This window comes from Oncorhynchus masou, chromosome 9, assembly GCF_036934945.1.
Source record: "Oncorhynchus masou masou isolate Uvic2021 chromosome 9, UVic_Omas_1.1, whole genome shotgun sequence".
In the NCBI taxonomy this organism is placed as follows: domain Eukaryota; kingdom Metazoa; phylum Chordata; class Actinopteri; order Salmoniformes; family Salmonidae; genus Oncorhynchus; species Oncorhynchus masou.
Window position 1 is genome coordinate 42,902,811 of NC_088220.1, and position 20,268 is coordinate 42,923,078.

The 20,268-nt window shown below is 43.4% G+C and overlaps 1 protein-coding gene across 1 annotated transcript in view; it reads right to left on the minus strand.

Moving 5' to 3' along the window:
* The window catches only part of LOC135546012 (palmitoyltransferase ZDHHC9-like), a 46,791-nt gene that overhangs the window by 13,660 nt on the left and 12,863 nt on the right, over positions 1-20,268 (minus strand). The window contains exons 2-4 of the mRNA XM_064974066.1: positions 11,219-11,379; positions 6,270-6,428; positions 4,649-4,786 (exon numbers count right to left, since the gene is read on the minus strand). Coding sequence (XP_064830138.1) covers positions 4,649-4,786; positions 6,270-6,428; positions 11,219-11,379 — 458 coding nt within the window. The remainder of the gene's footprint in view (positions 1-4,648; positions 4,787-6,269; positions 6,429-11,218; positions 11,380-20,268) is intronic.

Below are 20,268 nucleotides of genomic sequence, written 5' to 3' on the forward strand. Positions count from 1 at the left end.
TTTTTATTTTTTATAAATTAGCAAAAATGTCTAAAAACCTGTTTTTGCTTTGTCATTATGGGGTATTGAGTGTATATTGCTGAGGATTTATTTTTTATTTATTTCATTTTAGAATAACGAAACAAAATGTGAAAAAGTCAAGGGGTCTGAATACTTTCCAAAGACACGGTGAAACACACACTCCTAATAGGCTCCAAAGACGTACACTTACATATTCCCCTCACTCACTCACTCACTCACTCGACCATTAAAAAACACAAAAACTATTCATTCAAATTAGGAATGACATTAACAGTGCGCGGATTGGCTTGAATTGAGATCACAAGCCTGGAGCCAATTATCCTGACTGTAACTGCCCTCTGCTTTTCCCTGCCATCTCGCTGTCTGTAAAGTCCCACGTATAGGAACAGATCAAAGGGAAGTGTGAGAGTGAGTGGGTCATCCAGGCAGTTACTGTTGCATGTCACTTCACGCTCCAGTCAAGCCTCAGCTGAACTAGGTCTCTTTTTCATCATATTTTGTCCGCATCCCTCACTGACCAAATCAAATCAAATTTATTTGTCACATACACATGGTTAGTAAGTCACTCTGGATAAGAGCGTCTGCTAAATGACTTAAATGTAAATGTAAATGTTAGCAGATGTTAATGCGAGTGTAGCGAAATGCTTGTGCTTCTAGTTCCAACAATGCAGTAATAACCAACAAGTAATCTAACTAACAATTCCTAAACTACTGTCTTATACACAGTGTAAGGGGATAAAGAATATGTACATAAGGATATATGAATGAGTGATGGTACAGAGCAGCATAGGCAAGATACAGTAGATGGTATCGAGTACAGTATATACATATGAGATGAGTATGTAAACAAAGTGGCATAGTTAAAGTGGCTAGTGATACATGTATTACATAAGGATGCAGTCGATGATATAGAGTACAGTATATACGTATGCATTGTTTAAAGTGGCTAGTGATATATTTACATAATTTCCCATCAATTCCCATTATTAAAGTGGCTGGAGTTGAGTCAGTGTCAGTGTGTTGGCAGCAGCCACTCAATGTTAGTGGTGGCTGTTTAACAGTCTGATGGCCTTGAGATAGAAGCTGTTTTTCAGTCTCTCGGTCCCAGCTTTGATGCACCTGTACTGACCTCGCCTTCTGGATGATAGCGGGGTGAACAGGCAGTGGCTCGGGTGGTTGATGTCCTTGATGATCTTTATGGCCTTCCTGTAACATCAGGTGGTGTAGGTGTCCTGGAGGGCAGGTAGTTTGCCCCCGGTGATGCGTTGTGCAGACCTCACTACCCTCTGGAGAGCCTTACGGTTGAGGGCGGAGCAGTTGCCGTACCAGGCGGTGATACAGCCCGCCAGGATGCTCTCGATTGTGCATCTGTAGAAGTTTGTGAGTGCTTTTGGTGACAAGCCGAATTTCTTCAGCCTCCTGAGGTTGAAGAGGCGCTGCTGCGCCTTCTTCACGATGCTGTCTGTGTGAGTGGACCAATTCAGTTTGTCTGTGATGTGTATGCCGAGGAACTTAAAACTTACTACCCTCTCCACTACTGTTCCATCGATGTGGATAGGGGGGTGTTCCCTCTGCTGTTTCCTGAAGTCCACAATCATCTCCTTAGTTTTGTTGACGTTGACATTGAGTGTGAGGTTATTTTCCTGACACCACACTCCGAGGGCCCTCACCTCCTCCCTGTAGGCCGTCTCGTCGTTGTTGGTAATCAAGCCTACCACTGTTGTGTCGTCCGCAAACTTGATGATTGAGTTGGAGGCGTGCGTGGCCACGCAGTCGTGGGTGAACAGGGAGTACAGGAGAGGGCTCAGAACGCACCCTTGTGGGGCCCCAGTGTTGAGAATCAGCGGGGAGGAGATGTTGTTACCTACCCTCACCACCTGGGAGCGGCCCGTCAGGAAGTCCAGTACCCAGTTGCACAGGGCGGGGTCGAGACCCAGGGTCTCGAGCTTGATGACGAGCTTGGAGGGTACTATGGTGTTGAATGTCGAGCTGTAGTCGATGAACAGCATTCTCACATAGGTATTCCTCTTGTCCAGATGGGTTAGGGCAGTGTGCAGTGTGGTTGAGATTGCATCGTCTGTGGACCTATTTGAGCGGTAAGCAAATTGGAGTGGGTCTAGGGTGTCAGGTAGGGTGGAGGTGATATAGTCCTTGACTAGTCTCTCAAAGCACTTCATGATGACGGAAGTGAGTGCTACGGGGCGGTAGTCGTTTAGCTCAGTTACCTTAGCTTTCTTGGGAACAGGAACGATGGTGGCCCTCTTGAAGCATGTGGGAACAGCAGACTGGTATAGGGATTGATTGAATATGTCCGTAAACACACCAGCCAGCTGGTCTGCGCATGCTCTGAGGGCGCGGCTGGGGATGCCGTCTGGGCCTGCAGCCTTGCGAGGGTTAACACGTTTAAATATTTTACTCACCTCGGCTGCAGTGAAGGAGAGACCGTATTTTTCCGTTGCAGGCAGTGTCAGTGGCACTGTATTGTCCTCAAAGCGGGCAAAAAAGTTATTTAGTCTGCCTGGGAGCAAGACATCCTGGTCCGTGACTGGGCTGGATTTCTTCCTGTAGTCCGTGATTGACTGTAGACCCTGCCACATGCCTCGTGTCTGAGCCGTTGAATTGGGATTCTACTTTGTCTCTGTACTGACGCTTAGCTTGTTTGATAGCCTTACAGAGGGAATAGCTGCATTGTTTGTATTCAGTCATGTTACCAGACACCTTGCCCTGATTGAAAGCAGTGGCTCGCGCTTTCAGTTTCACGCGAATGCTGCCATCAATCCAAGGTTTCTGGTTAGGGAATTTTTTAATCGTTGCTATGGGAACGACATCTTCAACGCACGTTCTAATGAACTCGCACACCGAATCAGCGTATTCGTCAATGTTGTTATCTGACGCAATACGAAACATGTCCCAGTCCACGTGATGGAAGCAGTCTTGGAGTGTGGAGTCAGCTTGGTCGGACCAGCGTTGGACAGACCTCAGCGTGGGAGCTTCTTTTTTTAGCTTTGGTCTGTAGGCAGGTATCAGCAAAATGGAGTCGTGGTCAGCTTTTCCGAAAGGGGGGCGGGGCAGGGCCTTATATGCGTCGCGGAAGTTAGAGTAACAGTGATCCAAGGTTTTTCTGCCCCTGGTTGCGCAATCGATATGCTGATAAAATTTAGGGAGTCTTGTTCAGATTAGCCTTGTTAAAATCCCCAACAACAATGAATGCAGCCTCCGGATAAATGGTTTCCAGTTTGCAAAGAGTTAAATAAAGTTCGTTCAGAGCCATCGATGTGTCTGCTTGGGGAGGGATATATACGGCTGTGATTATAATCGAAGAGAATTCTCTTGGTAGATAATGCGGTCTACATTTGATTGTGAGGAATTCTAAATCAGGTGAACAGAAGGATTTGAGTTCCTGTATGTTTCTTTCATCGCATCATGCCTCGTTAGCCATAAGGCATACACCCCCACCCCTCTTCTTACCAGAAAGGTGTTTGTTTCTGTCGGCGCGATGTGTGGAGAAACGCGCTGGCTGCACCGCATCCGAGAGCGTCTCTACAGTGAGCCATGTTTCCATGAAGCACAGAACGTTACAGTCTCTGATGTCCCTCTGGAATGCTACCCTTGCTCGGATTTCATCAACCTTGTTGTCAAGAGACTGGACATTGGCAAGAAGAATTCTAGGAAGTGGAGCACGATGTGCCCGTCTCCGTAGTCTGACCAGAAGACCGCCACGTTTCCCTCTTTTTCAGAGTCGTTGTTTTGGGTCGCTGCATGCGATCCATTCCGTTGTCCTGTTTGTAAGGCAGAACACAGGATCCGTGTCGCAAAAAACATTCTTGGTCGTACTGATGGTGAGTTGACGCTGATCTTATATACAGTAGTTCTTCTCGACTGTATGTAATGAAACCTAAGATGACCTGGGGTACTAATGTAAGAAATAACACGTAAAAAAAACAAAAAACTGCATAGTTTCCTAGGAACGCGAAGCGAGGCGGCCATCTCTGTCGGCGCCGGAAGTTTTAGTGACCCTTCCCGATCGAATACGCTCTCTCAGTGACCCTTCCCGATCGAATACGCTCTCTCAGTGACCCTTCCCGATCGAATACGCTCTCTCACTGACCCTTCCCGATCGAATACGCTCTCTCACTGACCCTTCCCGATCGAATACGCTCTCTCACTGACCCTTCCCGATCGAATACGCTCTCTCACTGACCCATCCCGATCGAATACGCTCTCTCACTGACCCATCCCGATCGAATACGCTCTCTCACTGACCCATCCCGATCGAATACGCTCTCTCACTGACCCTTCCCGATCGAATACGCTCTCTCACTGACCCTTCCCGATCGAATACGCTCTCTCACTGACCCTTCCCGATCGAATACGCTCTCTCACTGACCCTTCCCGATCGAATACGCTCTCTCACTGACCCTTCCCGATCGAATACACTCTCTCAACTGTCAAGAGTCATGGTTTCCCCGCACACCTGTGAATGTCCTATCGCCCAAATCTGTAAACACAGCCTTAAAAGTACTGCTATGGTCTGAAACTGTCCTGAATCTACATTTGCTTTTGTTATTCTATTCTGCTCTGGACTGACACCTATGTAGCGAAACTATGAAGGAACAACAGCACTCACGCATCACCACGTGTACGATGGCGAAGGTGAAGATGTAGATGGTAAGCAGGGACAGGGACAGAGTGAACAGGTAGAAGTAGCGGTAGTTCCTCTTGCCCACACAGTTGCCCACCCAGGGGCAGTGATGGTCAAAACGATCTGTGGAAAAGAGGAGCGGGAGGCAGTCAAAGATGGAGAGGAGAGGGAAGAGGTTCTGTGGCCACGGGATCAAAATGTACATTTCAACACACAAAAACAAATTAAGTTCAATTTAACTTGTGGAGATGTAAATGAGTGTGTTGGATAGACCCTTCCCCAAAGTTCTGCTGGTTAAAGGTTGAACAAAAATGAAAATAAATTAAATAAAAAAATTGATTTAGCTGGGTAGTCATTGAAAACTCATTCTGACAATAACAACCAAGTTCAACAAAGGTAAAGTAGCTATTAGGCAATGTCCTCTGCTTGTGATAGGTCCCAATCCCTCAAACACAAGCACGCAGTTGACAGGAAATAAGAGCCATTTCCCTATAATTCCTTTTTCTCTGATCTAAATATAGTGACCCCTGTTTCTTCATTACACTAGGACCAGAGCCAGGGTCAGACAGCTTTACACTTTTCTCCCTGTGGCAGACAACACGTACACATTAAAACATATATGATGGCAGCATGCAGGTGGGGCACTTCTGCATTGAAGCATATCTGGAATGAGGAAAAACCATAAATATGATTTGTTGATGTACTGTATATAGAAAGGAGCTCAGTGTGTATAATCGACTACTAAATATTGTTATGACAGGTTCATGGAAAACACCTTCCTTCCAGCTATTAACCACACCCACTAGTTTTACTCAAATATGTGAACAATCTGTTTTTATTCACTACAATACCACCACAGACTTGATTGCATTGAAGAAAGGTCATGTCTTTTGTTTTGTCCAACTCCTGTGCAAAGACAGATGACCATTAAACCCACAGCCTTTATTGATTCATTGATCATATTGATCCCTTACTGCAGAGTGGAGGGGCCTGAGCCATAAGGAGGCTGGCTGGCTGTCCCAGGCTGCTGTGTCACGCTGGTTGTGTGTGACCAGCATGACACAGCACACAGATTTTTTTTTGGGGGGGGGGGGGGTCATACACAATAACTGATAACTGATGTTTAAAGGCCAAATGCATGGTTCAATCATGACTAGCCAAAATACTGTTATTCTGCAAAGCTTGACATGTTCATGCACACACATGAAAAACTTTCCTCAAGAAACATTCCAAAGAGTGCTTTGTAGAGATCTGGGGAGAATGAAAAACACATGCCAGCATTCCAAATCCCCACTGGAAACTCATTCAGCTATAGAATGTCCCATCTCCGGATATGGAAATTACCAATAGAGCTTTAGATTAAAACTATTTCCAATAAAAATGTTCTAAAACACTGACAAATAAATGTAGGTAAGTTCAAGGCTTGAGCAAAGAAATAAAAACTTGCATCAGCAGAATGTGTCCTTCACACGCTGATAAAAAAAAGCTAGTTTTCACACAATACCCAGTCTCTGAGTGAATTGAAATGAATGTTATTTTCAGACTGAGTCTTCGTTCATGATAAGAACAAGATGAATTGACTGAAGGGAGAAGAGTGCTCTCTTACCCACACAGTTGTCGCAGATACTGCAGTGTGAGGCGCGAGGCGGTCGGAAGATCTTGCAGGTGTGGCAATACTTCAGTTTGACGATCTGCCCGTTGATTTGGACGTTGCGGATCCGAGGTGGAGGCCGCTGCCCAGCCGGGACGTTCCCATTAGCCGCCTCTGAGACAACAAAAAGGTGGCCATTTGGGATTATACTCAGTCAACAAATGGAGTCATATCTATTCATGTTCATACTGTGTAGTGCAAGTTTCACACGCAGGTTAAGCCTAAATTGCCTTTAAATCAAGAATAGTTATAATTTGGCTTCAGACATGTCTTAATCATGGATGATAATCCGCATTTAACAAGTTAGAAGTCATAGATCGACCACAGGCAAATGACATTAAATCAACTAAATATACCAGACTTTTTTAACCAGAATTCAAACAATTGACCCAGAGTGCCTCTACCACACACAATCATATAGTAGAGCATCAATTCTATTGCATTGCCTGTTGCTAGCTCCATCGCCACACTTCAAAGTATTGTATTCAAAACTGGTGGAAATCGAGCTTCCAGTCGGGTTTAAAATCTACACAGTGAGGCCGTGAGTTTAGAGCCACAATGGCTGTTAAAAATGAAGGGCTTTGGAAGCACACACAAATGTGAATCGTCGAACCTTGAGAATGTCGCTTCAGCCCAAGGTTCCACACACACACAGGTCAGTTATTTACAATGATGTTTAAGCATAGCAGGACTGTTATTTTTTTAAACTTATTAACCTGGACCTGGGACAATGGGTCTTGTTGTGCCAGGGTATGTAGTCCTGTTTACAGTAACATGAATCACTTAAAAAGGAAAAACCCACTTCTTCCTTTAGAATTTACAGTGTTAAATAACACTTTTTTTGTGAACAAATGTTTCATTGTGGGGTTATGACATTAGTAGCAACATGGGAAATAGCCGTGGGAATCTGTTGCAATGCTCTCTCTATGGGCTGCTTGGCTAGCCAATAACACGAAAGACAATATCCGCATGTAACATGGCTAGTTAACTAACATCGCCTAAACAAACTGCACTAATCAATTTAGGAGTCGACAATCTCACCATGTTCAACCTGAATATCGATAAAATTTGATTTGATTTGTGTACAGCACACAATATGGTGGGTCAAATGTCTTCTTCACATAGTGAACAAACACTTAAAGAAACACCAGGCTTTTAATAAATCGAATCACATGTGAATCAAAACCACTTTCTACTTAAAACCATTGCTTTGTGGATTAATGTAGCAAGCTAGTGTAACGGTACAGCTTCCGTCCCTCTCCTCGCCCCTACCAGGGCTCGAACCAGGGACCCTCTGCACAAACCGACAACAGCCACTCTCGAAGCATCGTTACCCAGCGCTCAACAAAAGCCGTGGCCCGGGGCACAACTACTTCAAGGTCTCACCGATTGAAACGCTATTAGCGTGCACCCCGCTAACTAGCTAGCCAAGTGACAGCACCGCAGCTGTGTGCTGCCCTATAGGACTCCCAATCACGGCCGGTTGTGATACAACCCGGAATCGAACCAGGGTCTGTTGTGACCTGTAGCACTGAGATGCGGTGCCTTACACTGGGGAAGACACGTTTGGGAGGAGTGAAAAATCTGTTATCAGGGAAGGATCGATGCACGCCAACAAAGCAATCTGTGGCTCAACATACTCCATCTGCTAAACAAGGTAATGTCACAAACTGAACGGCCGTGCTGTTCTAAGTAGTGCCATTGCGGCCATTGTTAGCCCAAACATGAGAACGTTACCCCAAATTCATTAGCATGTTAGCCCAGCAGTAAATAGCATGTTAGCTAAAAATCCATTAGCATATATCTCTATGGAGTCAGTCTGGAAGGCATGTGTCAGAGCAGTCACAAAGGGAGCATATCGTCCCAATAGGCAATAGCATGTTAGCCCAATAGCCATTAGCATGCATCTCAGTGTTTTCTGACTGGAACGCTCGAGTCAAAGCCGTGACAAAGGGAGTGCTGCCAGCCCAGGCACTTCCAGTGGACAACCTGCAGCAGCGGCAATCATTTACAGCCTTGTTCTGTCATCTGGAGAGGACCTCTTACCAGTCCCCCCCACCCACGCATCTAGACCGTAACGAGAGAGAATAGGGACACATGGAGGGCAATGTGAATCTTCACCGCCCAGACAGAGAGGCTGCACACTGAAAAGCTAGAGAGGGAGAGAGGGTTGGGCTGTGGCATGGCTATTGCAGAGCAGACAGGCTTTTTCCTCAAGAGATAGGAAAGAGAAGCTGGCTGAAATAATGGCAAAAATTGTGTATAGTCCACTAGGGAGTGGTCAGGTAATCAAAACAATTACATGCATGTGCAGCAAGTTCATTCAGACCCACATCTGGCTAGGTTATACAAAGTAACATAGGAAGATTGTCTGCAAAATATCCCTATTTGGTTGTGCCTTCATAATTAGTGCCTGTGCTAATGTTGTTTAGATAATGAGAACGTCACAATGCTTCGCTGTTGGGCCAAACCAATGAATTCAAACTCTCGTCAAGGCTTAAAACAGTACACTTCAGATTGGAGAAAAGAAATCTGACTAGGGGATGAGCTAAGAACAGCATGGATGATGAACCTTTAGCGATATAAAGCATAACAAACACAAATTAAAACAGGCTGAAGCTCTGGTCTCCACTAGATGTCGACCGACTGATTTTTCAACGCCGATACCGATTATTGGAGGACTAAAAAAAAAGACTATACCGATTAAAAATTTTTTTAAAAACGGTCGATTTATATATGACAATTACAACAATACTGAATGAACACGTATTTAAAATCAATTTAGTCTCAAATAAATAAACGTGTTCAATTTGGTTTAAATAATGCAAAAACAAAGTGTTGAAGAAGAAAGTAAAAGTGCAATATGTGCCATGTAAAAAAGCTAACGTTTAAGTTCCTTGCTCAGAACATATGAAAGCTGGTGGTTCCTTTTAACATGAATCATCAATATTCCCAGGTAAGAAGTTTTAGGTTGTAGTTATTATAGGACTATTTCTCTATACCATTTGTATTTCATATACCCTTGACTATTGGATGTTCTAATAGGTACTTTAGTATTGCCAGCCTAATCTCAGGAGTTGATAGGCTTGAAGTCATAAACAGCGCAATGCTTGAAGCACAGCGAAGAGCTGCTGGCAAATGCACAAAATGAATGCTTACGCATCTACTGCTGCCTACCACCGCACAGTCAGACTGCTCTACCAAATCATAGACTTAATTATAATATAACACAGAAATACGAGCCTTAGGTCATTAATATGGTCAAATCCGGAAACGATCATTTCGAAAACAAAATGTTTATTCTTTCAGTGAAATACGGAACCATTTCGTATTTTATCTAATGGGTGGCATCCATAAATCTAAATATTGCTGTTACATTGCACAACCTTCAATGTTATGTCATAATTATGTGCAATTCTGGGAAATTAATTACGGTCTTTGTTAGGAAAAAATGGCCTTCACACAGTTCGCAACGAGCCAGGCGGCCCAAACTGCTGAAAAGTGACAATTTCCCTCGTTAAAAATGATTAATGTCAGCAGGCAATATTAACTAAATATGCAGGTTTAAAAATATACTTGTGTTTTGACTTTAAGACTGTGCTTTTTTTGCGAATGCGCTTGTTACATCACACGTAGGCTGTGATTCAATGACAAATTAACAGGCACCGCATCGATTATATGCAACGCAGGACAAGCTAGATAAGCCAGTAATATCAACCATATGTAGTTAACTAGTGATCATGTTAAGATTGATTGTTTTTATAAGATAAAGTTTAATGCTAGCTAGCAACTTACCTTGGCTCCTTGCTGCACTCGCATAACAGGTAGTCAGCCTGCCATGCAGTCTCCTCATGGAGTGCAATGTAATCGGCCATAATCAGTGTCCAAAAATGCTGATTACCGATTGCTATGAAATCTTGAAATCGGCACTAATTAAATCGGCCATTCCGATCAACCTCTCGTCTTCACACTGCTGATTTACACACACACACACACACACACACACACACACAACCTACTTTATTCATGCACCTAGAAGGCTTTTCACCTCGCTTGGTTCCTAATTCACAGTCCTCCCCCAGCCACCCGGTGACATTTGTTCCATATCCGGAAGTGACCTCGCTAGCCTTTAACCCTTAGGCATTTCATGTACAACAAAGGATTAGATCGGTATGGGCAGCATGATAGTAGCTCCACCTTGTTCTCCGATTTCCATCTAGCTATTTAGCCACTCTTTCAGAACTACAGAAGTGTTACACTACGTTGATCCAGTTTAGGTTTCAAATATACACATTTAGGGGGGTTGGCCGAGGGCAGGGATCATCAGCCTGACTAACCAGTGTATGTAGCTACTTTTATAGCCCCGCTACTGTTATTTTCCAGTCTTTTTACTGTTGTTTTATTTACCTACCTATTGTTCACCTAATACCTTTTTTGCACTATTGGTTAGAGCCTGTAAGTAAGCATTTCACTGTAAGGTCTACTACACCTGTTGTATTCGGCGCACGTGACAAATAAACTTTGATTTGATCAACCAGATTCAGAAGATCATTTTGAATATTTTGTAGACTGCAATTTGATTGCAAGAAGCCCAAACAGATATTATTTTTGACCAAAACATAATCATGTCAAGCCTTGCTTACAATCTTGTATACGATCACAAGTCTCTCTATTATGCGGAAGGATACTTTGGGACAGATTCCCAAAATGACAACCACTTGGAATGGATTTGCTGGTGTTTTTACAATAAATAAAATCACCCGCCGCCCAAATTCAGCCTGCGGGCCGCCAGTTGGGGAACCCTCGCCGAAGGTTTTTTGTTCTAGACAGGGCTTATAGAAGAATGAGGGAGGCATGGATGTGAATTATTATTATGATGACACGGGTATGGGTCAACTACTCACCAATTTCCATCTCAATGAAGGTGGCCTCCTCGGGGAGGGCGCGCGGCAACACCCCCGGGTCACTGAAGCTGGTCCTTAGCAACATGGCCATGACAAAGAGGAAGAGGACAATAGCGAAGACCGGGATGGCAGGGGACAGGTGGGTTGCCAGGTATGGGCATCTGCAGATGTGATAAGAGGACCATAGGTTAATAGCAATATTCAAGCACACACACAAGTACCACACAATGTTGTCTCTTAATAATACTCGTTACTGAGTGATTATAATGCGATTGACCCATAAAACATTAAGCTAAAGCAGGATAGTTCGTGCCATGGTGATAATTAAACAGAATTATGTTGATGCAAATTCTCATGAATTTAGTGGAAAATTACAATTTATTGCCTTCAATTTCATACCAAAACTAATGCTCCTCATCTGATATAAAATATGTATTTACATGACCCAGGAGCTAATCTATTTTCCCTTTTATGGCAGCACAACAATATGGCTGCGAAGATAACTACATCAGGGGTGGAAGACTCCCTCTGCTTATACACGAGAGGGTATTAGCGTCCCATCATTGTCAACAAAAGAGCTGCACAGTCGGCACTGAGAAACAGGCCTGTACACATTCTTGTAGAGCCGTGCTCAGAAGGTCACTGTCGCAACTGTGCTGTTCGGGCTGTCTGGTCTGCAACCCTTCCCCTAGGGCCACGCATGCACGCGCATTGCAGCTACAGCTCAAGAATCAACAACAGCCCGGAGACCGTGTTTACTCTTCCGAATGCTCTCACTCTGTAGGGGGAGGGGGGGGCTGCATTAACATAAGTCCAGTTGGCACGCGTAAACTGACAATAGAGTAGGGATACCATTCTGCAGCCAGAATGCCCCTCTAAAAAAGGCCCTTGTTCCCCTTCACGGTGGCGAAGGTGGTCTGTAAAGTGCTGCGGCAGATTGGTAAGCGCCGCAGGCCACTGCATTGAGCTATTAATAGAAAAGCTGCACTTCTCTCCTCCTTCCCCATGTGAAGAGATCACACATCCATAATGTAAGGGTAATATATTATGGTAACATTTCTCTTCATAATGAATTAGCAGCACATTTATAATACCCTGTGAGCTATACATGCCAAATGGAATTCATTGTGAAGGGAGCATTGGAAAGAAGAGGGGATCAGACAGGGCAGAAATCCTGAGTATTGCATGTTAGACAGCACATGGGTGATGAGTCATCATGAGTGTTTTTCATAGTGCCCGTGAAAAATGGTGAAAATGGTGTAATGCAGAGTTTCCCAAACTCGTCCTCGGGATCCCCAAAGGGCACGTTATGTTTCTTTGCCATAACACGACTTGATGATTAGTTGAAAAATCAGCTGTGTAGAGGTAGAGCAAAAAATAATATGTGCACACCTTGAGGTCGGGAGGACAGAGTTTGCGAAACCATGGTGTAACAGGATATAGGTTTGATTATGCAAGAGGTATGTATAAAGGAAATCATTTTTTCAAAACACCAGATTTCTAGTGGATCCAGATGTATAAAGACTGGATCTCCTGACAAAATCCCAAAACACTATCAATCCAAGAAGATTCTAGTTCAAAAACAAACAAACAGTCTCCCAACTCAGTCTGGTACAAATGCTGTTGTGATGTAAGCCCCAAGACACCGACTATCATTTTCAGTTCCCATTTAAAGTGTTCAATTTCCTCTTTTTGTTTGGGTGCCATTTTATGCTGACTCAAACCCTGTTCTACACCTCAGTGGAAACATACTGTAAGAGGGAGGAAAAGGTTAAGGGGAGGGGTGTAGCTACAGTGTACAAGAGTGAGCCAACAAAATACAGGGTAACAATGTTCCTTTCACATTATGCAAATTGACTTGATTTCAGGACGTATTCCTTTTAACTCTTAGTAGAGCAAAAGGCACTATGTAGATTAGACGGGTACATTTGCAAACTGGTGCCATACTTGCAGGACAGGTCCGATAAGTTTCCCCCAGTACCTGGTTCCAGATCTGTTTTTGCGGTGTGTTCAACTCCTTTGCCTTGACAACAACCATATGAGTTGGCAAGACCGCACAAACAGATCTGGGATCAGGCTACCTTTTCTACACTAAATGGCAAAAAATTATAAGGGAGAGATCCATAAAATCAATATAGATTTCCACTGGTTGAAGCCCTAAGACAGTTGCCTAGAGATTGCTCAATTACTGCAGAGTCAGAGGACAGGAAGTGAATTAAGAGAACGGAAAGGGAGGCAGGAAAAGGAAGCTTGGTCTCAGGCCTCTCGCAGTCTGTCAATTATGTATAATTCCAGCACTGATGGCTGGTTGAGTATTCTAGTCACACTGTCATCACCTGGAATTCCTGGACATTACCAGTAGCCAAAACCAGGGTGACACCAGAACCATACATTTGGCTTTGGGTGGCTCTTAGAGCCTGAACGATTTAAAAATCGGTTGACCGATATAAACCGATAATATTTGTATCAACGTTTAATCCACCAAAAAGGACATATAAAATGCGGAGAAAAAGCTCCAAAAAAAGGCCGGACATAAATCCCCCAACATAACTACACCAGTCGGAGAAGAGAGTGAACTAATTCAGTGGCTACAGCCCTACTAATTGATTAAAACACCAAAACATTGAAAATGTGTCCCGTTGTTGTTTTTCCAGCTGGCTAGCATGAGGCAGCTCAGTCTTCAGAGCCCAAGCATCTTTTTCATGCTGGAATCAATGCGGTTTATCCTCCTTTCACTGGAGAAACAGTTTTTCAATAAAGATAAAAGTATTTCTGGCGCTCCAAATTTTTTGTGGTGCTTACATTAAAAATGTTCTTTCCTCACATGTCTGCTTATCTTTGTAGGGCTGGTTTAAGCACAACCCATAGTTCCCCCATTCCAGCTAGAATAATAAAATCGACAGATAACGGTCATCGGTAAATATTTCCACTCTAAAAAAAAAACAGATCCAAAAATCCCATATCGGCCGGGCTCTAGTGGTTATTTTTCGTTGTGTCAATCATTTTAAAAAAACGATGCGATAAACCAGTCAAATTTAAGCATGGCCATGTATATTTATTACGTCAACGGCGTAGTCAACTCACGTTCAGACTCAACACTCATGATCAGATTCGGAGTTCAGTATTATATCTCAAGACTATTTAATGTAATTCTTAATATATTCTCTTAATACATTATTTTGTTTGTTCTTCCTCTCCCTCACTGGGACCCAAAAATATATAAAATCCTTGATTCTTGCGATAGAGGCATTTAGAACGTCACACTAAAACATACATTTGAATGACTGGAGTCATTGAGCAACACAATTCATTTAAGATACCGGTATCTAAATCTGTAATTTCGCTGCTCTATCCATTTAGAATTGGACCAAGAGCCCATCATGCATGCTATGGACCCTGTAAAAGGCATCGCACACTTTCCTAACACATGAGGCTGAGCTTGTAACAGCCAATTCTTGGAAGCAGAGATAACATATCACCCCTGGAAATGTTTGCAATGCAAAGGCACCACCCTTACCTGGTACCAATTAGAATAGCTAACTGATGCAGAGTGAGAAGTTCACTTCCAACTTTTAACTACTGGAGGGGAAGGGACATTTGCATGAGGGCTCTCTAATCTAGACTTTGAACCACTGAACTTCACACACACACACAGGGGAGAGGATATGTACAGGACTCGTTAAGTAACAAGAACTGTTCCCTTCGTGTTGAGGTGTCGATGAAACGGGCTCAATTATCAAAGTTGGAGACATAGTTGAAGTCGGAAGTTTACATAGGCCTTAGCCAAATACATTTAAACTCAGTTTTTTCCACACTTCCTGACATTTAATCCTAGTAAAAATTCCCTGTCTTAGGTCAGTTAGGATCACCACTTTATTTTTAAGAATGTGACATGTCAGAATAATAGTAGAGAGAATGATTCATTTCAGCTTGTATTTCTTTCATCACATTCACAGTGGGTCAGAAGTTTACATACACTCAATTAGTATTTGGTAGCATTGCCTTTAAATTGCTTAACTTGGGTCAAACGTTTTGGGTAGCCTTCCACAAGCTTCCCACAATATGTTGGGTGAATTTTGGCCCATTCCTCCTGACAGAGCTGGTGTAACTGAGTCAGGTTTGTAGGCCTCCTTTCTCGCACACGCTTTTTCAGTTATTCCCATAAATTTTCTACGGGATACAGATCAGGGATTTGTGATGGCCACTCTACTCGCTTGACGTTTGTTGTTCTTAAGCCATTTTGCCACAACTTTGGAAGTATGCCTGGGGTCATTGTCCACTTGGAAGACCCATTTGCGACCAAGCTTTAACTTCCTGACTGATGTCTTGAGATGTTGCTTCAATATATCCACATAATTTTCCTACCTTACGCCATCTATTTTGTGAAGTGTACCAGTCCCTCCTGCAGCAAAGCACCCTCACAACATGATGCTACCACCCCCGAGCTTCACGTTTGGGGGTGGTAACATGATGGTCATTATGGCCAAACAGTTCTATTTTTGTGTCATCAGACCAGAGGACATTTCTCCAAAAATTACGATCTTTGTCCACATGTGCAGTTGCAAACCGTAGTCTGGCTTTTTTTATGGCAGTTATGGTTTCAGGTTGTGTGGATATAGGACCTGTTTTACTGTGGATATAGATACTTTTGTACCCGTTTCCTCCAGCATCTTCACAAGGTCCTTTGCTGTTGTTCTGGGTTTGATTTGCACTTTTTGCAACAAAGTACATTCATCTCTAGGAGACAGAACGAGTCTCCTTCCTGAGCGGTATGATGGCTGCGTGGTCCCATGGTGTTTATAGTTGTGTACTCTTGTTTGTACAGATGAACGTGGTACCTTTAGGCTTTTGGAAAGTGCTCTCAAGGATGAACCAGACTTGGAGGTCTACAATTGTTTTTCTGAGGTCTTGACTGATTTCTTTTGATCTTCCCATGAGTTCAGAGGCACTGAGTTTGAAGGTAGGCCTTGAAATACATCCACAGGTACACCAAATGACTCCAATTATGTCAATTAGCCTATAAGAAGCTTCTAAAGCCATGACATCACATTTTCTGGAATTTTCCAAGCTGTTTAAAGGCACAGTCAACTTAGTGTATGTAAACTTCTGACCCACTGGAATTGTAATACAGTGAATTAAAAGTGAAATAATCTGTCTGTAAACAATTTTTTGATAACATACTTGTGTCATGCACAAAGTAGATGTTAACAAACTATGGTTTGGCAAGTCGGTTTGGACAAGAAATTTGTGGAGTGGTTGAAAAACTAATTTTAATGACTCCACCTAAGTGTATGTAAACTTCCGACTTCAACTGTATCTGCCCCATTTCCTGAACGTAGATTACACCCACTCCTGGACAAAACAACTGTTTACAGTGGGGCAAAAAAGTATTTAGTCAGCCACCAATTGTGCAAGTTCTCCCACTTAAAAAGAAGAGGCCTGTAATTTTCATCATAGGTACACTTCAACTATGACAGACAAAATAAGAAAAAAAGTTGGATTTTTAATTAATTTATTTGCAAATTATGGTGAAAATAAGTATTTCGTCAATAACAAAAGTTTTACCGGCCTCATCTTTTTAAGTGGGAGAACTTGCACAATTGGAGGCTGACTAAATACTTTTTTGCCCCACTATCTCCATTGAGCATGCATTGTAACCCAGGACTAGGCTAAATCTGTGTCTGGGAAACTGGCCCATCATGTACTTCGCAAGTGGAACTCTAAATTAGAGATGTTGCAGACTACAAATATTAGTAGTCCTCATGCTGAGCAACACCACCATGCCTGAGCATCAGAGGGATATGTCATGCCTAAGTACTTCCTACCCAGTCTTTAAACTTTACGTCGACATTAGCCATCCGTCGGAGAGCAGAAGTGAAATCACAAAACCATTGAATTGTGTACCGTAAATCTGCGCTAGCAGATCTGCAGTGGGACAGCTGTGAAACTTACATCTATTGTAAGGATGTCTGCCCGCAACTTTCTCCCTCACTCATTCTTGGGCACTGGCGAGAAACAGAGAGCCCACAAATGACATTGGCTGCTTCTCTCTTTCAGATACCCACAGGAAATAGTTCCATAATAGAGGCCCCAGTGATCTCATTCACAGTCATCTCAACACGTTCAGTAGCACACGATTCCTTCATGTTTGTTCTAGATAGTATATTTCTACATGAACTTTCCACAATGCGTGTGCCCAGTTATCCTCCAGACATATTTGCTTGAGACTTTGAGCTATGGCTACAAGACAAAGTGCAGGCTGGAAACACCCCTTTAAAACAATAAGAAAGAATCCCAACCTACAGTAAAGGTGCATTTTAGTGGCATAAAATTACATTAAAGCTGAATAATGAACTTAAGACAACACAATTGTTTAGTAAACGTAAGGACAATCTTAATTTATGTGCGTTTGGAATTGAAAACGGTCTGATCTTAGTCAGAAGAAAGTTGAATCCGCAACAAAATGTTGTAACACCGTGGAGCAGAACAAAGTGTTGAATTAATCAGATAATAACAATTTGATTCCAGAAACATGAAATACCACACCAGTGACCTCCGACAGAGCGGAAAAAGGAACAGATTAGTATTGTGGACAAAGGGCCCAACAAGCAACTGCAATACATTGGTTGTGTCGCAAATAGCACCCTATCCCCGACAGTGCACTACTTCTGACCATTTGAGATGTAATACACATTGATCTGCAAATTGGGAAGACCCAAAATGCTGCCAAAGTGGCTACGAGGCAGTACGCGTACCTGAGTCCAGGCCTTTAAAATTTGACATCAGACAGAAGACATCTCTTGGGAGAATAGTGGCAGCTGTCATCCATTGCACAGCACTTTGATGAGGAGGCAAATATGTAGTAAGTGTGCATCCCTTGCTCACCTGCTTGTATTGAAGTACAGATACGAACAGGATCATTTCACTCAAATTCACATAAAACACAACCTTTAACAAGCAAGTTTAGTCAACAAAGACTACATTTTATTGTTATTGGAAGTAGATACAGTAGGTTTTCCCAGCTGAATAAAAAAATATATATAAGCGCATTGACTGGGTTATGTTCATTAGGCACAAAAACCTTGACGAATCATTTTAATTTCTTGTTTTAGAAATGGTGTTACATTGTGCCCTACTGAACACAACCATGCTCATTGTTATGGGAGCTAGATGCAGAATGGTTTCCAAGAAGCTGAATATAAATGAGGGATTTTACTGCATGGCTCGTGTTTATTAGGCAGGGAAAATGAATGAAAACAGCCAAACGGAGGGAAAATCCTGAAGGGTTACAATTAGGGAGAGTGTTACAATGAGAGGTTCGATTTAGTTTTAGGGCTTAAGGGGGGAGCAGGAATCCATTTTTTGGTCCCCACAAGGATGTTAAAACAAACAAGCATATATGAGCAAGAACACAGGCAGGAGAAAGAGAGCGAAAGAAAGAAATGGATGCCTGGGAGACCTTGGGGCTTGTTACTAGATCCTCTGGCCAGGGTCAGACTGCAAGGTCAGCACTTGGCAGTGCGCTTCTCTCCTCGCCCTCCTTCCTCGTCACACACACAAAATATATGAGGGAGCATACCCCCCACGGACGCCATACACCCCCCCCACACACACACTCTCTCTGTTACATGGGCAAACACAGATGATACACTGCCCTTGTAGTGCCATGCTCCTGCTTCATCACTCACACATACATACACTCCCCCTCTGGAGAGCTGAGCCGTGGAACATCACAGGCACAGTAAGCAGGTCCATGAGGACACACAGCCAGGCCTTCAGTTCAGAAAGCTAAATGACAAAAAAAAAACTGGCATGTATTCATGGATGCCAAGGGAAGCCAGGCTTACCCAAAAGATGTAACAAAAAATTGATTTTTTTGTGTTTCATCTCTGTGTTTCACACATTTTCTTCAATTCGCAAGGGGCTGGATGTACACTACATGACCAAAAGTATGTGGAGACCTGCTAGTCGAACATCTCATTCCAAACTGCATTTGGAGGCAACTTCAGCACAAAAATAGTCGGGAGCATTGCGAAACGGGTTTCCATGGCCGAGCAGCCGTACATAAGCTTAAGACTACCATGTGCGATGCCAAGCGTCGGCAGGAGTGGTGTAAATGCTCGCCGCCATTGGAGTCTGGAGCAGTGGAAATGTTCTCTGGAGGGATGAATACACTTCATCTGGCAGTCCGACGGACGAATGTGTTTGGCGGATGCCAGGAGAACGCTACCTGCCATAATGCAGTGCCAACTGAAGTTTGGTTATGGAGGAATAATGGTCTGAGGCTGTTTTTTCATGGCTTGTGCTAGGCCCCTTAGTTCCAGTGAAGGGAAATCTTAACGCTATAGCATAGAACATTCTAGACGATTCTGTGCTTCTAACTTTGTGGCAACAGTTTTGGGAAGGCCCTTTCCTGTTTCGGCATGGCAATGCCCTTGTGCACAAAGCGAGGTCGATACAGAAATATAGTCATGTCGTGCATCACGGTGTCAAGACATGTACTCACAGATTATAGAGCAAACAACTCAATTATAACACATAGGTTGTAATATGGCTTTTTTTCCTGGATTGGCTTCCCCCAGTGAATTTACTCACACATCACTACTGCTATTAAAGCCTGAGCCTGTTCATTCGGTACCAAATGGAAGAAAACAGACAAACTGAGGAACCTAGTCCAATAAGAAATGCTAATTTTCTGTTTTAAAACATGCCCTAATAAACACAACCCTGCTCTCTGCCACAGAGGTAAGCTCCCATTCAAAGCACAAATGCCACTGAAATGCATGTCTGGGTTGGCGCCCCCCTTGGGTTGTGCCGTGGCGGAGATCTTTGTGGGCTATACTCGGCCTGGTCTCAGGATGGTAAGTTGGTGGTTGACGATATCCCTCTAGTGGTGTGGGGGCTGTGCTTTGGCAAAGTGGGTGGGGCTATATCCTTCCTGTTTGGCCCTGTCCGGGGGTGTCCTCGGATGGGGCCACAGTGTCTCCTGACCCCTCCCGTCTCAGCCCCCAGTATTTAGTGTCGGGGGGCTAGGGTCAGCGCTCTCTCTC